The following is an 18690-nucleotide window of genomic DNA, read 5'->3' as shown; positions in this document are numbered from 1 at the left end:
AGAATGGTGTTTTCCCAGGTGTGCTGTTTAGAATGGTGTTTTCCCAGGTGTGCTGTTTAGAATGGTGTTTTCCCAGGTGTGCTGTTTAGAATGGTGTTTTCCCAGGTGTGCTGTTTAGAATGGTGTTTTCCCAGGTGGTCTGTTTAGAATGGTGTTTTCCCAGGTGTGCTGTTTAGAATGGTGTTTTCCCAGGTGTGCTGTTTAGAATGGTGGTGTTTTCCCAGGTGTGCTGTTTAGAATGGTGTTTTCCCAGGTGGTCTGTTTAGAATGGTGTTTTCCCAGGTGTGCTGTTTAGAATGGTGTTTTCCCAGGTGTGCTGTTTAGAATGGTGTTTTCCCAGGTGTGCTGTTTAGAATGGTGTTTTCCCAGGTGTGCTGTTTAGAATGGTGTTTTCCCAGGTGTGCTGTTTAGAATGGTGTTTTCCCAGGTGTGCTGTTTAGAATGGTGTTTTCTCAGGTGTGCTGTTTAGAATGGTGTTTTCCCAGGTGTGCTGTTTAGAATGGTGTTTTCCCAGGTGTGCTGTTTAGAATGGTGTTTTCCCAGGTGGTCTGTTTAGAATGGTGTTTTCCCAGGTGTGCTGTTTAGAATGGTGTTTTCCCAGGTGTGCTGTTTAGAATGGTGTTTTCCCAGGTGGTCTGTTTAGAATGGTGTTTTCCCAGGTGTGCTGTTTAGAATGGTGTTTTCCCAGGTGTGCTGTTTAGAATGATGTTTTCCCAGGTGTGCTGTTTAGAATGGTGTTTTCCCAAGTGTGCTGTTTAGAATGGTGTTTTCCCGTGAATTGCATTTTGGCAAATGTTTGAAATTGACTGCTTCATGACATGAGTTGCGTGTTCTGTTTGACATAATCGAAATGTGATTTATGTCAAACCCTTGTGTGTGTGTGTGTGTGTGTGTGTGTGTGTGTGTGTGTGTGTGTGTGTGTGTGTGTGTGTGTGTGTGTGTGTGTGTGTGTGTGTGTCTGTGTGTGTCTGTGTGTGTGACGGTTACCAAGACTACGGCTGCTTTCCAGGGAGTCCCTCTTGGAGGATGAAGCACTGCTGTCATAACACTGCAATCGGGATAAACACACACAAGGGATAAACACACACAAGGGATAAACACACACAACGTGTTTTTAAACACTAGACGCAATGTCGCAACAAAACACAGAGACAACATTGCATGATATCAAGAGAAAGTCAACAGGACATGAACAGGATACTCAAACAGCCTCTCTATTAGTATCTACTGGTATGCATAATTACACTACCACTAAACACAGCAACAGTTGTAAAGGTAGTTTCCCCAATAAGGCGTTATTAAAAAAACAATACACTAAGGACAGGACAAAAAACTACTGGCGCTACTTTTGACCAGGGCCCATAGGTCACTATAAAAGGCAATATAACGCCATTTGAGATGCAACTCACGAGTGCTATTAGTTCAGACGGAAGCACTGAAGTTTATCACGTTATTTATGACGAGGTTTACGAGAGATTGTAATGTTTCTTGTAGTTTTTTGGCGCGAGACACGGAGTATTCATAACAGCTTCACTATCGCTATATACTGTACACCTGGTAACCAATGGGTTGTTGATGACACGCGGCTACGATACGCGATATCCTTTACTAATACAGCGAAGAGAACCCCACCCAGACAGCCTTAAACAAACCCTTTGTAATACACTACATATACATGTGATTGATTTCCACTTCATTTAACACAATCAACAGAGATTTGCTCCGTCTTTTACAGACAGAGAGTTGAGTAACGGTCAATGAAAACATTGATGATACAAGTGACGCACAATGATTTAAGAGGACAGATATAGGCAGCTCATAGGTTAGGCTGTTAGGCTTGGTTTACTGTGCGGTTTCGCAGGTGCCGAGTTAAATAAATATTACAATGAATATTACATAAACATAACACCTCACCTGTATGTGGCTGGAGTTGGACAGATCAAACATGGATTTGCTCAGACTGTGTCTTCCAGTCTTCATATTCCCACCTGAAAGCCAAGACAACGGTTAAACGGAACTTAAAAGACACAGGAATATCTAAATCGAAATTATACACTGTGAACCTTTCTTAGTGTGATGATTTTCTATTTTATTTATCTGATATTCTAGTTATACACCTGATTTCAGAGGTCTTGGTCTCTCCCCACACTATATTCATAACGCTAAAATAATGGGAACGGTAGATAACCGCAAACTGTTAAAAATTTTGAAAAATCTCAAACGGAAGCTCAGATTCAAAATATTGCAAACAGCACGTATCCATCCAATTGGCGACAGATTTTTATGCTAATATTCAAAAATCTACATAAAGAATATATGTGAATTTTTCCACCCGTGATGTTTCCACCAAACTGACACTATATAGTGCCAACAAAATGTACTTTTTTTTAATGTACCGAATAAATAAAAAATTCCATCGCATTTTCAACTCCACGGATAGTTTTGTTACAAAAACTGTTCCGTGAAATATCAAATGTGCCTACTCAGGTCTTGGTACACGCGCTCTAGACAACAACTCCCAGATACCGGTAGTCAGTCTAAATGATGAAATTATTATGGTCTGAGCAGCAGTCGAGCATCGATCATCATGTCACTAGAATCAGACCCTCAACATCTATTGGAAAGGAGCATTAAGCTCATACCGTGCACTTATTACAGTACAGTGTTAGGGTGATATTACAGTAAGGTGTTAGGGTGATATTACAGTACAGGGTTAGGGTGATATTACAGTACAGTGTTAGTGTGATATTACAGTAAGGTGTTAGGGTGATATTACAGTACAGTGTTAGGGTGATATTACAGTACAGGGTTAGGGTGATATTACAGTACAGGGTTAGTGTGATATTACAGTGTTAGGGTGATATTACAGTACAGGGTTAGGGTGATATTACAGTACAGGGTTAGGGTGATATTACAGTACAGAGTTAGGGTGATATTACAGTACAGTGTTAGGGTGATATTACAGTACAGGGTTAGGGTGATATTACAGTACAGGGTTAGGGTGATATTACAGTACAGGGTTAGGGTGATATTACAGTACAGGGTTAGGGTGATATTACAGTACAGGGTTAGGGTGATATTACAGTACAGGGTTAGGGTGATATTACAGTACAGTGTTAGTGTGATATTACAGTAAGGTGTTAGGGTGATATTACAGTACAGGGTTAGGGTGATATTACAGTACAGTGTTAGGGTGATATTACAGTACAGTGTTAGGGTGATATTACAGTACAGGGTTAGTGTGATATTACAGTACAGTGTTAGGGTTATATTACAGTACAGGGTTAGTGTGATATTACTGTACAGTGTTAGGGTGATATTACAGTAAGGTGTTAGGGTGATATTACAGTACAGGGTTAGTGTGATATTACAGTACAGTGTTAGGGTTATATTACAGTACAGGGTTAGTGTGATATTACTGTACAGTGTTAGGGTGATATTACAGTAAGGTGTTAGGGTGATATTACAGTACAGGGTTAGTGTGATATTACAGTACAGTGTTAGGGTGATATTACAGTACAGGGTTAGTGTGATATTACAGTACAGGGTTAGGGTGATATTACAGTAAGGTGTTAGGGTGATATTACAGTACACACCTGATCCACGGGGAGTCTTTTTCAGGTTGCTGTGTGGTGTTGTCCTGGGACACATGTTGGGAGAGGAGTCAGGGTTATAGATGATGTGATTGGCCCCTGACAGCTCAGCCTTCCTCTCTGCATAGGTGCTACTGGCTGAACCCGGGGAACACAAAGGTTAGAGGTCACAGGTCAGAAGTTACAGGACACATCACCTAAACCTGGGCTACACACAGAGTTTATCAACATAATTAATGCACAGTTGGTACATTATTGTGATATTAGAGACAGTTTGATTCTGGTCAAAACCATTCATCTTGGGGGGGTGTTCCTAAAAATGCAATCATATCACACGCAATTTTACCATTTATAAAATGGTCATATACACTCTGGGTGTACAAAACATCATTAAAGAACACCTTCCTAATATTGAGTTGCACGGTTGTGTCAAGTCGGTTGGATGTCATTTGGTGGACCATTCTTGATACACATGGGAAACTGTTGTGTGTGTGGGGGGGGGGGACCCCCAGCAGCGTTGCAGTTCTTGACACAACACCAGTGCGCCTGGCACCAACTACCATACCTCGTTCAAAGGTTACGTACATATTTTGTCTTGCCCATTCACCCGTATGAATGGCACACACACACACAATCCATGTCTCAAGGCTTAAAAATCCTTCTTTAACCTGTCTCCTCCCCTTTTATCTACACTGATTTGAAGAGGATTTAACAGGTGACATTAATAAGGGATCATAGCGTTCACCTGGATTCACCTGGTCAGTCTATGTTATGGAAAGAGCAGGTGTTCTTAGTGTTTCCTATACTCAGTGTATATATATTTTTTAATACAGACTAGCGGGAAAAAAATAAGTGAAACTTGACAAATTATCCAATCGATTATGATCATTTGCTAGTGAAAATAAAGTGAAGGTGCCAACTGTAGACTACGGCTAAAAACTGAGACGAAAGAGGAAGCGAGACAACCCACTCCAGCTGTTCGTTTTTTTCCTGGTTCACTGAAAGTCAATGAACTAAGTAGACCAGACCCAGCTGCTATTACATTGGTGTCTATGGGAGACCCGCCCCTTTAAAAAGATTGAACGGTAAAAAGGCCTGAGTGAACTACACTGCTCAAAAAAATAAAGGGAACACTTAAACATCACAATGTAACTCCAAGTCAATCACACTTCTGTGAAATCAAACTGTCCACTTAGGAAGCAACACTGATTGACAATAAATTTCACATGCTGTTGTGCAAATGTAATAGACAAAAGGTGGAAATTATAGGCAATTAGTAAGACACCCCCAAAAAAGGAATGGTTCTGCAGGTGGTGACCACAGACCACTTCTCATGCCACAAATGTGCATGTGTCTGCTCAAATGGTCAGAAACAGACTCCATGAGGGTGGTATGAGGGCCCGACGTCCACAGGTGGGGGTTGTGCTTACAGCCCAACACCGTGCAGGACGTTTGGCATTTGCCAGAGAACACCAAGATTGGCAAATTCGCCACTGGCGCCCTGTGCTCTTCACAGATGAAAGCAGGTTCACACTGAGCACATGAGCACATGTGACAGACGTGACAGAGTCTGGAGACGCCGTGGAGAACGTTCTGCTGCCTGCAACATCCTCCAGCATGACCGGTTTGGCGGTGGGTCAGTCATGGTGTGGGGTGGCATTTCTTTGTGGGGCCGCACAGCCCTCCATGTGCTCGCCAGAGGTAGCCTGACTGCCATTAGGTACCGAGATGAGATCCTCAGACCCCTTGTGAGACCATATGCTGACACATGCACATTTGTGGCCTGCTGGAGGTCATTTTGCAGGGCTCTGGCAGTGCACCTCCTTGCACAAAGGTGGAGGTAGCGGTCCTGCCGCTGGGTTGTTGCCCTCCTACGGCCTCCTCCACGTCTCCTGATGTACTGGCCTGTCTCCTGGTAGCGCCTCCATGCTCTGGACACTACGCTGACAGACACAGCAAACCTTTTTGCCACAGCTCGCATTGATGTGCCATCCTGGATGAACTGCACTACCTGAGCCACTTGTGTGGGTTGTAGACTCCGTCTCATGCTACCACTAGAGTGAAAGCACCGCCACCATTCAAAAGTGACCAAAACATCAGCCAGGAAGCATAGGAACTGAGAAGTGGTCTGTGGTCACCACCTGCAGAACCATTCCTTTTTTGGGGGTGTCTTACTAATTGCCTATAATTTCCACCTTTTGTCTATTCCATTTGCACAACAGCATGTGAAATTTATTGTCAATCAGTGTTGCTTCCTAAGTGGACAGTTTGATTTCACAGAAGTGTGATTGACTTGGAGTTACATTGTGATGTTTAAGTGTTCCCTTTATTTTTTTGAGCAGTGTATATTCATTCACTATATTCCTTCGCTGTAGCCAAAGAAGATCTGTTATGTTGCTCAGCTCAGTCGCGACTCGCAAACTTTGCAGGTGTACCTGATTTCATTAATAAACAAAGCCATGCTGGTGGGGGGTACCATTCAAATAAAACCCAGCCCTGAAACGAAATGTACTGTAAGCTAAAAAAAAATAATGTACACGATATTTCATAGGAAAAGACACACCATTGGCAAGAATTTGCACGAAGCTGCCAGTTCGGGTTGTCACTTCAAGCCCAAATACGTCATACTAAGCTTGAAAAAAAAAGATTTCTACTGGTATGGGCATTTAAAAGTTAAATGACAAATATTTAGGCTATATTGAAGCGTTAGGTTAGGTTCTAGGTCGAGGAATAGCCGCTCGGATCAGAAAAGAGGCAGAATGGAAGTTAAGCTACCTCTGAATAACTGGGCCTTCTGGAAGCATAGGTCTGTGTGTCTACACTATATAGGACGACTTGGGAGAATGATGGTCCGCAACAGACAACGCAACAGTATCAGAAGTAAAAAAAAATACAGACAGACTGTCCTGTGCTGTGCCTTTCTAGACCTTAAACGAAATGTACTGTAAGATAAAAAATAAAATAATGTACACGTTATTTCATATGAAAAGACACACCATTGGCGAAACATTCAAATAATGCCGTTATTGAAATGGCGTTTTCACTGCAGTTTACAGGCTAGAGTAGAATTGTACTCACTCGAAAAACAATAATGCAAATATTAATTTGGATTGTGGTGTTTGTAGTCTACGTAGGATAGTTTTACTGTCCCTAAGGCCATACAAATGTCATTATTAACTGTATAAGAGGATTTATTTTTTTGAAAAGTGATGCGAGCCAGCGGGGGAAAAAACTGTACCCTTTGTAACCACACCTAGCGACCTCACCAAGAGAGGTTTTAGCCTTTTGGTATAGTAGCGAACGCCGGGGCAGGGAATACAACTCGGGTCGCTGGCGTGAAACACCCTGTACATCACGCCAGTAGGGTTAACCCACTTGCTGGGAATTGTAATGTGGCTCATATAGCGAGTTTTTCTACGCTGCCCCCTCCGTACTTGAAGGCACGTCCCTGTGCTTCGACTACTCAGCCCCCTAGCACGTCCCTGTGCTTCGACTACTCAGTTCCAAAGGCCGCACTACCGCCATTCTCACTTCTGACACCAATATAGCAAAAGGCAGGGCAAGGAAGTGAAACCGAGTTACTGGCATGAAAGGCAAACACGCTATACAAATATGGTAAATTAAATGTGTAAGGCTTAAACAAGATCAATAGGGGAGCTTTTTGAGCTGTGTCTCTCATGTCTTGACAGTTCTTAATTGCGTAATGCCTCTCCGCTGCCTATCAGCTATCCCTCTATGTTCTTGTGACGTTAGATAGAAAACGTGTGCATATTTGAATGATTTTATGTGTGGCATGATTGCTAGTTAATTAACCTATTGCAGATCTGGACAAAAGGTCCTCCTACCACCATCGTCACTATTGATAGAGGGCAGGATAGAGTTGACTGTATAGTTAAGCGTGCAGAAAAGCGTAAGGAAAGTACCCGAAACACCTTGATAGGGAAGGAGCATGTAAGAAGACTAGGAAATGTGGCTATATGGAAGACATTATTATATAGTAAAACATGTACATTTAGAACTGTCCCTTAGTAATAAAACATGGTTTTCTATGGATTTTCAATCTTAAAAAATCCCAGACAATGGTGGTTGTATAAATAAAAAAAAATGGATTGATTGGTTCGTACTGTGTAGCCACGGTGTCTGGTAGCCGAGGTAACGTGAGCCTGGCGGTTGGATGTAGGAAGGTTTGAACGTGGGGATGACAAATGGAACGTCTTTCCCACCCGGTGGGAGTTTAGAGAGGAGATAGTCCTCCGATACCCCTATATTCTTCCTGGGGTCACCTGAGATGGCTCTGGCAGGGGACATCTTCACCGTTATCACTACAGAGTAGGACATACATAGATCAGTTAAAATATACTGAACAACAAATATCAAAACGCAACATGCAACAATTTCAATGATTTTTACTGAATTACAGCTGATTTAAGGAAATCAGTCAATTGAAATAAATAAATTAAGCCCTAATCTATGGATTTCACATGACTGGGCAGAGCCAGCGATGGCCCAGCCAATCAGAATGACTTTTTCCCCACAAAAGGGCTTCATTACAGACAGAAATACTCCTCAGTTTCATCATCTGTCGGGTTGGCTGGTCTCAGACGATGTGGAGGTCCTGGGTTGGCATGGTTACACGTCGTCTGCGGTTGGGAGGCCGGTAGGACTTACTACCAAATTCTCTAAAACGACGTTGCAAGCGACTTACGGTAGAGAAATTAACATTCATTTCTCTGGCAACAGCTCTTGTGGACAATCCTGCAGTCAGCATGCCAATTGCACGCTCCCTCAAAACATGAGACATCTGCGGCATTGTGTTGTGTGACAAAACTGCACATTTTAGAGTGGTCTTTTATTGTCCCCAGCACAAGGTGCACCTGTGTAATGATCATACTGTTTAATCGGCATCTTGATATGCCACACCTGTCAGGTGGATGGATTATCTTGGCAAAGGACAAATGCTCACTAACAGGGATGTAAACAAATTTGTGCGCAACATTTGAGGGAAATAAGCTTTTTGTGCGTATGGAACATTTCTGGGATCTTTTATTTCACCTCATGAAACATGGGACCAACACTTTACATGTTCTGTTTATATTTTTGTTCAGTATAGTTTATATCCCACTTATTGAAAGAGATAATTCCTCTCCCAGGGGGCATTTTCAATGTGAATTCTACAGAGTACAGGACATTCATCACATACTATTCACCTATCACATGTCTTTTGGGAAATATCCTATATTTGACTATTTGAAATGGAAAATGAACCACTTACATGAAAGTAAAAAGAAAATGGTGTTTTGTTCTCAAATCTATTTCATTTAACAAACAATTGTCGGGAGGATGTAAGGCTATATAACACACTGAATAATCCAGCATAGTTTCCAATATTTATAAAGTTAATAAAGTTTACCTGGCTGTTTGATTGCCTTGTCATTGCCTAGGAAGCTTTTGCAGCAGTTATTGATGCATTCCATTGCCATGCTGTAATAGGGTCGAAATCAGAGTCGAGATTAAAGCAGAGTGCAACATTAAGCACAGGACAGGAGGCGAATTACCTCTGAAAGAGTCTCATAATTACACTCTCATTCATTTAAAACGGACTATTTTTTGGGGACCACAGAATAGTTCATGAAATGAATAGACAGTAGTCAGCTATATATTATGATGAGAATAGATCAATATCTAGAAAATGTAGTAACAATAAGATACTTATAACAATAAACAACTATTATAATCTCTCAATAATCTGATCAACTAAACAAAACTACTTCTAAATACCTGCAAGAGCGGTTCTCCCGCCTGGAATACGCAGAACGGTTATCTCGCCGGGAATACAGGTGGAATAGTGGGAATTCTCCCAGTCTGTTTTGATCTGGGAAACCGCCTCTGGAACCGTAGAATAGTGTGGGGTCCTAGTGCCTGTCTTTTATAGTGCTGGTTGACCAGTGTTGGCACGCACTCTCTCTCTCTCACACACACACACACACACTCTCTGTCTCAAGGGGAATACCATTCAACAAGACATTCTCGGAAAAACACCACAAGCTTCCTTCTCTGGGCAAAGAGAACAAACAAGCAAAATACTCAATTGCTTCCTTAATAAAGAACACACAAAAGTCTTCAACTTTATCTCTCTAGTTACAGTTGAAGTCGGAAGTTTACATACACCTTAGCCAAACACATTTAAACTCCGTTTTTCACAATTCCTGACATTTAATCAGAGTAAAAATTCCCTGTCATTAGGTCTGTTAGGATCACTTTAGTTTAATAAGAATGTGAAATGTCAGAATAATAGTAGAGAGAATGATTTATTTCAGCTTTTATATCTTTCATCACATTCCCAGTGGGTCAGAAGTTTACATACACTCAATTAGTATTTGGTAGCATTGCCTTTAAATTGTTTAATAAATCCTCTTAGCAGTAGGGGTCAGAATTTTTTTATTTTCTTAAAATAACATTCCCAAGGGAAACGGACATTTTCTCTGGCCCCGATCGTAGAATATGCATATAATTTACAGATTAGGATAGAAAACACTCCAAAGTTTCTGAAACTGTCAAAATATTGTCTGTGAGTATAACAATACTTATTCTGCAGGTGAAAACCTGAGAAAATCTAACCCGGAAGTGATATATATATATTTTTTCATCTGTGTTTCCTGGCCCGTCTATCCTCCATTTAAAGGGGTATCAACCAGATTCCTTTTCCAATGGCTTCCTCAGGCTGTGACCAGGCTTTAGACATAGTCTCAGGCTTTTATTTTGAAAAATGAGCGAGATGTTTCAAAAGTAGTCAGGTGTCCTCTGAATGTTTCCTGCGCGCGAGAGAGGGGCTCCCCATTTTCCTTTTCTGTAACGGCTGTCGTCTTCCTCGTCTGAGGAGGATAAGTTAGAAGGATCGGAGGTCCAATACGCAGCGTGGTAAGTGTCCATCTTACTTTAATAAAGGTGAACACTCAAAAAATACAAAACAACAAAAGTGACAACCGAAACAGTTCTATCTGGTGCAGACACACAAAGACTGAAAACAAGCACCCACAAAACCCAACACAAAACAGGCTACCTAAATATGGTTCTCAATCAGAGGCAGCTGTCAATCGTTGTCCCTGATTGGGAACCATATTTAGGTAGCCTGTTTTGTGTCCGGAGCCGCTAGAGCCGTCCGTCAGTCAGGAGCCGCCAGAGCCGTCCGTCAGTCAGGAGCTGCCAGAGCCGCCCGCCAGTCAGGAGCTGCCAGAGCCGCCCGCCAGTCAGGAGCTGCCAGAGCCGCCCCTCAGTCATGAGCTACCCCTCAGTCATGAGCAGCCCTTCAGTCATGAGCTGCCCTTCAGTCATGAGCTGCCCTTCAGTCATGAGCTGCCTTTCAGTCCTGAGCTACCCCTCAGTCCTGAGCTACCTCTCAGTCATGAGCTACCCCTCAGTCATGAGCTGCCCTTCAGTCATGAGCTGCCCTTCAGTCATGAGCTGCCCTTCAGTCATGAGCTGCCTTTCAGTCCTGAGCTACCCCTCAGTCCTGAGCTACCCCTCAGTCATGAGCTACCCCTCAGTCATGAGCTGCCCTTCAGTCATGAGCTGCCCTTCAGTCATGAGCTGCCCTTCAGTCATGAGCTGCCCTTCAGTCCTGAGCTACCCCTCAGTCCGGAGCTGCCCCTCAGTCCGGAGCTGCCCCTCAGTCAGGAGCTGCCCCTCAGTCCAGTGGGGTCATTTAGGAGGGTCACCGTTCCTAGGAGACCACAGAAGCGGACTAAAACTATGGTGGAGTGGGGTCCACGTCCAGCGCCAGATGTCCTAACCGACTTGCCAAAACTACAGTATAGTTTGTTAACAAGAAATTTGTGGAGTGGTTGAAAAACGAGTTTTAATGACTCCAACCTAAGTGTATGTAAACTTCCGACTTCAACTGTATGTACAGTGCATTTATTAGGCTTATCATCTCATTTGACCACTTTAATAAAGTTCTTATGTCACACCCTGATCTGTTTCACCTGTCCTTGTGATTGTCTCCACCCCCTCCAGGTGTCGCTTATTATCCCCGGTGTATTTATCCCTGTGTTTCCTGTCTCTCTGTGCCAGTTCGTCTTGTATGTCCAAGTCAAGCAGCGTTTTTTTCCCCCCGTTCTCCTGTCTTTTTGCTGTGCTCCTTTTTCTAGTCCTCTCGGTTTTGACCCTTGCCTGTTTCTGGACTCTGTACCCACCTGCCTGATCATTCTGCCTGCCTTGACCTCGAGCCTGTCTGGCACTCTGTACCTCCTGGACTCTGATCTGGTTTTGACCTTTTTGCCTGTCCACGACCATTCTCTTTGCCTACTCCATTTTGGATTATTAAACATCTAAGAGTCCAACCATCTGCCTCCTGTGTCTGCACCTGGGTCTCTCCTTGTGTTATAATATCTTATTCCAAAATACACATGACATTGTAATATAAGAAGAATAACTTTGACCAGATATAGCGTTCAGGTCTCGTACAATGTTTTATTTGAATTGGCTCACTTGTAGAACTTACAGGTTGTTACTGAAGAGGGAATTAATGAAATCTGCCAAAGACTTTTAGACAAAAACACAAAACAGAACTGACCACCATTTTATATATATTTTTTTAATGGGGACGAGTTTTGTTCATGGCAAACGTTTCAAAATTAAACACAAAGACAATATTCGATGGTAATGTATCTTGTTAAATCCGTTGTGCATCTGAGGGGGGGCACCGATGACAAAATGATTGTCTTAAAATGAAAAATGAAAAGTGTGTAGTTTGATTAGGACACAGTAATGTCCATTTCACCAGCTGAAGGAGGTGAGCGCCCCCCCCCCCCCCCCCCTTCACCAGCTGAAGGAGGTGAGCGCCCCCCCCCTTCAACAGTAGAAGGAGGTGAGCCCCCGCCCCCCCCCCCCCCTTCACCAGCTGAAGGAGGTGAGCGCCCCCCCCCCCCCCCCCCTTCAACAGTAGAAGACATTCTTGTGTTGTTCTTTCACCATACAGTGACAGAAACTAAGTGTACCCAGACCAGAGCAGTCATAGCCTGATAGCAGTCTGTTTTGGGCTAACATTCCACTCCTTGCCATTCCCATGTAATGATAGCACAAACAGACACGGGATCAGGCTAGTTCAGTCAGGTAGGCAGGAAACATACTGTCAAGGTTTTAAGGTCCTTTTTTAACATATCTTAGTCTATAGATGGTTGACAGACACGCACACACAAAAAAAGCCCAAAAAGCATCACTAACTCATTGTATCACATATTGTAAAGCTCACATTCACAGCTTATTTAAAGGATATAACGCGTCACAGGAAATAAGGTGACTGTGAGTTCATTAATAACACAAATAGAAGTACGCAGTAAAACAACCTAGACCGACAACACCGCTTTCAATTACCTTAATAGTAAATGTCATTGGAAATCTGTATTTTTAAAGAGCAGAGGAGAGAGAGAGAGAGAGAGAAAGAAAGAAATAAGTCCAACATTATTTAACATCTACATTAATGAATTGGCAAAAACATTAGAAGAATCGGCAGCACCTGGTATCACCCTACACAACACTGAAATCAAGTGTCTGCTGTACGCAGATGACCTGGTGCTGCTGTCTCCCACTAAAGAGGGGTTACAGCAACACCTAGATCATCTTCACAGGTTCTGTCAGACTTGGGCTCTGACCGTTAACCTAAAAAAAACAAATATAATGATATTCCAAAAAAGGTCCGGAAATAAGGATGACAAATATAAATTCTATTTGGACACAGTTCTATTAGAACACACCAAAAACTACACATATCTAGGACTAAATATCAGCAACACAGGTAGCTTTCACATGGCTGTGAATGAGCTGAGAGACAAAGCAAGAAGAGCATTCTATGCCATTAAAAGGAACATCAAAATTGAAATTCCAATTAGAATCTGGCTCAAAATTTTTCAATCAGTTATAGAACCAATTGCTCTATATGGCAGTGAGGTATGGGGTCCACTCTCTAATAATGAATTTACTAAATGGGACAAACATCCAATTGAAGTATTGCATGCAGAGTTTTGCAAGACTGTATTGCAAGTACAAAGAAAAACTCCAAATAACGCATGTAGGGCAGAATTGGGCCAATATCCCCTCCTCATTCGAATAGAAAAAAGAGCCATCAAATTTTACAACCATCTAAAAACAAGTGACCCTAAAACATTCCATCACACAGCTCTACAATGTCAAGAGATGAAACCAGAGAAGAGTCCCCTCAGCCAGCTGGTTCTGAGGCTCAGTTCACCAACCCAAACCAACCCCACAGAGCCTCGGGACAGCCCTCAGAAAATCTGGCCCAACCAAATCATCACAAAACAAAAAGAAAAATATATAACCTATTGGAAAGACACCACAAAAAATCAAAGTAAACTTCAATGCTATTTGGCTCTAAACAGACAGTACATGGTGGCAGACTATCTGACCACTGTGACTGATAGAAAACTGAGGAAAACATTGACTAGGTACAGACTCAGTGAGCACAGTCTGGCTATAGAGACCGGTCGTCACAGACAAACCTGGCTGCCCAGAGAGGACAGGCTGTGCTCACTCTGCTCCAGGGGAGAGGTAGAGACAGAAGTGCATTTCCTACTACACTGTGACAAATACTCAGACCTAAGAGCATATTTCTTTCCCAAAATTATAATTCAATACAAAGAATTTGAAACTATAAAAGATGAAGAAAAATTCAAATATTTATTGGGTGAAAAGCCAAAATGTGCAGTTTTGGCAGCCAAATATGTGTCCTCCTGCCACAGCCTGAGGGACAGCCAGTGAAAAATGCAAAGTAATGTTGATAATATTTCCCATTTAGCTTAGTTTTGTTTTGTCTTTCGTACCAGGTCATGTGTCTTCTCAGTCATGTTGACACTGGTCTACTACTGTTGCTTTAATGTATTGTTGTTCTGATTAATATTGTTGTTGTAGCTGTTATTAATGGTAATCCCATGTCCACTACTACTATTATTATTGCTGTTAGTACCACCATTTATTTATATATAAATATATATATATTTTGTGTATATATATACATATATATTTTATTTAAATTTTTCGATATGTATACTTTGACAATGTAAGTAATAATAACTTGCCATGTCAATAAAGTCAATTGAATTGAAAAAAAAATTGAAAGAGAGAGAGAGACAGAGAGACAGAGACAGAGAGAGAGAGAGAGAGAGAGAGAGAGAGGGAGAGAGAGAGAGAGAGAGAGAGAGAGAGACAGAGAGAGAGAGAGAGAGAGAGAGAGAAAGAGAGAGAGAGAGAGAGAGAGAGAGAGAGAGAGACAGAGAGACAGAGAGAGAGAGAGAGAGAGAGAGAGAGAGAGAGAGTCACACAGCCTTTACAATACAACATAAATATCCTTCTGTGTGGATACGTCCTTAGTCTGGTAGGCACCATAATGTACAGTCCAGTAACAGTCTGATGTGGATGTAAGAGTGGGGAGGGGAGGTGGTGAAATGGAGAGGGAGGTGCCCCCCGTCTCCTATAACAACAGAGTTTATTGAGACGATAGTTGTGGTGGAAGAGACCCCATCATCCATAGAACGGGAGTGAAGCGGAGTGGAGTGGAGCTGCCTGCTGGAAGATGGTAGATCGGTAGATTTGGAGAGTAACGGAATCTAGGAAGGTATACTTCGGGCTTGTGAGAGTTGGACCGGACGTAGTGATTGGTCAGAGGTCAGGGGGTTAAAGGTCAGGGGCCTCAGTAAGGATGCTCAGACACGTATATCGTGAGCCGTATGATACTGCTGCCTCTGAAGTTGATGACGTTGTTAACGGTTACCATCTCCAGGTCCAGGACCAGCTCCCTGGGACCCTTGATGGGCCGAGATAGGACCAGAGTGGCACTCACATTACTGGTTTGCTGTAACGAGAGAGAGAGAGAGAGAGAGAGAGAGAGAGAGAGAGAGAGAGAGAGAGAGAGAGAGAGAGAGAGAGAGAGAGAGAGAGAGAGAGAGAGAGAGAGAGAGAGAGAGAGAGAGAGAGAGAGAGAGAGAGAGAGAGAGAGAGAGAGAGAGAGAGAGAGAGAGAGAGAGAGAGAGAGAGAGAGAGAGAGAGAGAGAGAGAGAGAGAGAGAGAGAGGGAGGGGGAGGGAGAGAGAGGAAGATATTTCAGACATCATGGACTAATGGCTGAACGTGGCTCCTAACTTCAGACATCTGGGCCACCGTGTTCCTGCTTGTAATTTGGGGTTGTAGGCTGTGTTACTGAAGTTTAAAGCACTTTGTAATGTTTGTTTATGTAAAGAATATGTTAGAAATAAATTTGATAGATTGATTGTTTGACATATTGATGAAAAACATGGGATCAAATTGCCAGCCTCCATCTATTGCACAGATGGGACTCCATCTATCACGGGACAGCAGGCAGGCCTCTACACTCTAGTTATGCATGTGCCTCCCTCTGCCATATGGACACCATTGTATGATACACCCACTGAGCTAAAATGGATACACCGAGAGCAACTGGCGGCAAAAGAGCTGAGCGCAGATCTCTTGAGATAGGCAGCAGGTAACTTCGACTACATAGCGCACGTCTGTTCTCTAAACTATGTGGAGATATGGGATCATGGCAGGACAAGGTTCTATTTCACACCGAGGCTTGGTGGTTATCGACGGGGAGTGTCGTGAAAGATTTTTCGAATTGAGAAAGTAACTGTTGTCCTTTGCAGTGGATGTTAAAACAACAGACTCTGTTGACTTTCTGTGTGACAGACATATTTGGGAAACTGAACAAACTCAACACACGCATGCAGGGGGAAACACTAAACAAATTGTACAGATGAGTGATCGAATCAGCGACATCCGTTTGACTGTGATCCTGACTCAGTTGACATGCTGGTAAAGTGAAGTCGAAACAGCTGATCGAGCTGTCATGTGACCGAATGCTCACGGGTCACTACAGAGGAGTTCTGGTTCCTGTGTACCAAGGGAATACTGTGCCGTCTCACTCCAAGCATTAAGACTCGCGGTACGCTGATTCAGTGCTCTCGTCTGCATTAAAAACATATATCGATCCAGGTTTGGATGTGATAGGAGATGAGGTGCTCACACTGTCGACCACATCCCCTGACTTTGAGAAGCTCCGAACGCGACTTGCATCAAGCCACACCCATCTCATTAGTGGTGGACAGATAAGAGGCATTATGTCAGACTCATTTACAATTGACTGTCTTAGTATATGACGGTGAGTTGAGAAGACAATCAGAAATACTGTTAGAATGTTTTTCTATTGACAGACATAGCCCCAAATTAAAAAAAGTTAACATTGGTTGTTAATTACATCAATCAAATCAAATCAAATGTATTTACAGTGGGGAGAACAAGTATTTGATACACTGCCGATTTTGCAGGTTTTCCTACTTACAAAGCATGTAGAGGTCTGTAATTTTTATCATAGGTACACTTCAACTGTGAGAGACGGAATCTAAAACAAAAATCCAGAAAATCACATTGTATGATTTTTAAGTAATTAATTAGCATTTTATTGCATGACATAAGTATTTGATCACCTACCAACCAGTAAGAATTCCGGCTCTCACAGACCTGTTAGTTTTTCTTTAAGAAGCCCTCCTGCTCTCCACTCATTACCTGTATTAACTGCACCTGTTTGAACTCGTTACCTGTATAAAAGACACCTGTCCACACACTCAATCAAACATACTCCAACCTCTCCATGGCCAAGACCAGAGAGCTGTGTAAGGACATCAGGGATAAAATTGTAGACCTGCACAAGGCTGGGATGGGCTACAGGACAATAGGCAAGCAGCTTGGTAAGAAGGCAACAACTGTTGGCGCAATTATTAGAAAATGGAAGAAGTTCAAGATGACGGTCAATCACCCTTGGTCTGGGGCTCCATGCAAGATCTCACCTCGTGGGGCATCAATGATCATGAGGAATGTGAGGGATCAGCCCAGAACTACACGGCAGGACCTGGTCAATGACCTGAAGAGAGCTGGGACCACAGTCTCAAAGAAAACCATTAGTAACACACCACGCCATCATGGATTAAAATCCTGCAGCGCACGCAAGGTCCCCCTGCTCAAGCCAGCGCATGTCCAGGCCCGTCTGAAGTTTGCCAATGACCATCTGGATGATCCAGAGGAGGAATGGGAGAAGGTCATGTGGTCTGATGAGACAAAAATAGAGCTTTTTGGTCTAAACTCCACTCGCCGTGTTTGGAGGAAGAAGAAGGATGAGTACAACCCCAAGAACACCATCCCAACCGTGAAGCATGGAGGTGGAAACATCATTCTTTGGGGATGCCTTTCTGCAATGGGGACAGGACGACTGCACCGTATTGAGGGGAGGATGGATGGGGCCATGTATTGCGAGATCTTGGCCAACAACCTCCTTCCCTCAGTAAGAGCATTGAAGATGGGTCGTGGCTGGGTCTTCCAGCATGACAACGACCCAAAACACACAGCCAGGGCAACTAAGTAGTGGCTCCGTAAGAAGCATCTCAAGGTCCTGGAGTGGCCTAGCCAGTCTCCAGACCTGAACCCAATAGAAAATCTTTGGAGGGAGCTGAAAGTCCGTATTGCCCAGCGACAGCCCCGAAACCTGAAGGATCTGGAGAAGTTCTGTATGGAGGAGTGGGCCAAAATCCCTGCTGCAGTGTGTGCAAACCTGGTCAAGAACTACAGGAAACGTATGATCTCTGTAATTGCAAACAAAGGTTTCTGTACCAAATATTAAGTTCTGCTTTTCTGATGTATCAAATACTTATGTCATGCAATAAAATGCAAATTAATTACTTAAAAATCATACAATGTGATTTTCTGGATTTTTGTTTTAGATTCCGTCTCTCACAGTTGAAGTGTACCTATGATAAAAATTACAAACCTCTACATGCTTTGTAAGTAGGAAAACCTGCATAATTGGCAGTGTATCAAATACTTGTTCTCCCCACTGTATATAGCCCTTCTTACATCAGCTGATGTCTCAAAGTACAGAAACCCAGCCTAAAACCCCCAAACAGCAAGCAATGCAGGTGTAGAAGCACGGTGGCTAGGAAAAACTCCCTAGAAAGGCCAAAACCTAGGAAGAAACCTAGAGAGGAACCAGGCTATGAGGGGTGGCCAGTCCTCTTCTGGCT

At 42.9% G+C, this 18690-nt stretch overlaps 2 protein-coding genes across 2 annotated transcripts in view; both read right to left on the bottom strand.

Moving 5' to 3' along the window:
* The window catches only part of LOC139554022 (tandem C2 domains nuclear protein-like), a 115655-nt gene extending 106191 nt beyond the window's left edge, over positions 1 to 9464 (bottom strand). The window contains exons 1-6 of the mRNA XM_071366909.1: positions 9372 to 9464; positions 9004 to 9074; positions 7718 to 7915; positions 3597 to 3731; positions 1915 to 1988; positions 988 to 1048 (exon numbers count right to left, since the gene is read on the bottom strand). Coding sequence (XP_071223010.1) covers positions 988 to 1048; positions 1915 to 1988; positions 3597 to 3731; positions 7718 to 7915; positions 9004 to 9073 — 538 coding nt within the window. The 5' untranslated portion in view covers position 9074; positions 9372 to 9464. The remainder of the gene's footprint in view (positions 1 to 987; positions 1049 to 1914; positions 1989 to 3596; positions 3732 to 7717; positions 7916 to 9003; positions 9075 to 9371) is intronic.
* Positions 9465 to 14576: 5112 nt separating this feature from the next.
* The window catches only part of LOC139554009 (fibulin-5-like), a 122194-nt gene continuing 118080 nt past the window's right edge, over positions 14577 to 18690 (bottom strand). Inside the window, exon 11 of the mRNA XM_071366878.1 lies at positions 14577 to 15456. Within this exon, the coding sequence (XP_071222979.1) occupies positions 15295 to 15456 (162 nt within the window). The 3' untranslated portion in view covers positions 14577 to 15294. The remainder of the gene's footprint in view (positions 15457 to 18690) is intronic.

This window comes from Salvelinus alpinus, chromosome 25, assembly GCF_045679555.1.
Source record: "Salvelinus alpinus chromosome 25, SLU_Salpinus.1, whole genome shotgun sequence".
Taxonomy (NCBI): domain Eukaryota; kingdom Metazoa; phylum Chordata; class Actinopteri; order Salmoniformes; family Salmonidae; genus Salvelinus; species Salvelinus alpinus.
The sequence above is the reverse complement of the archived record's forward strand: the minus strand, read 5'-3'. Positions and strand labels throughout refer to the sequence as shown.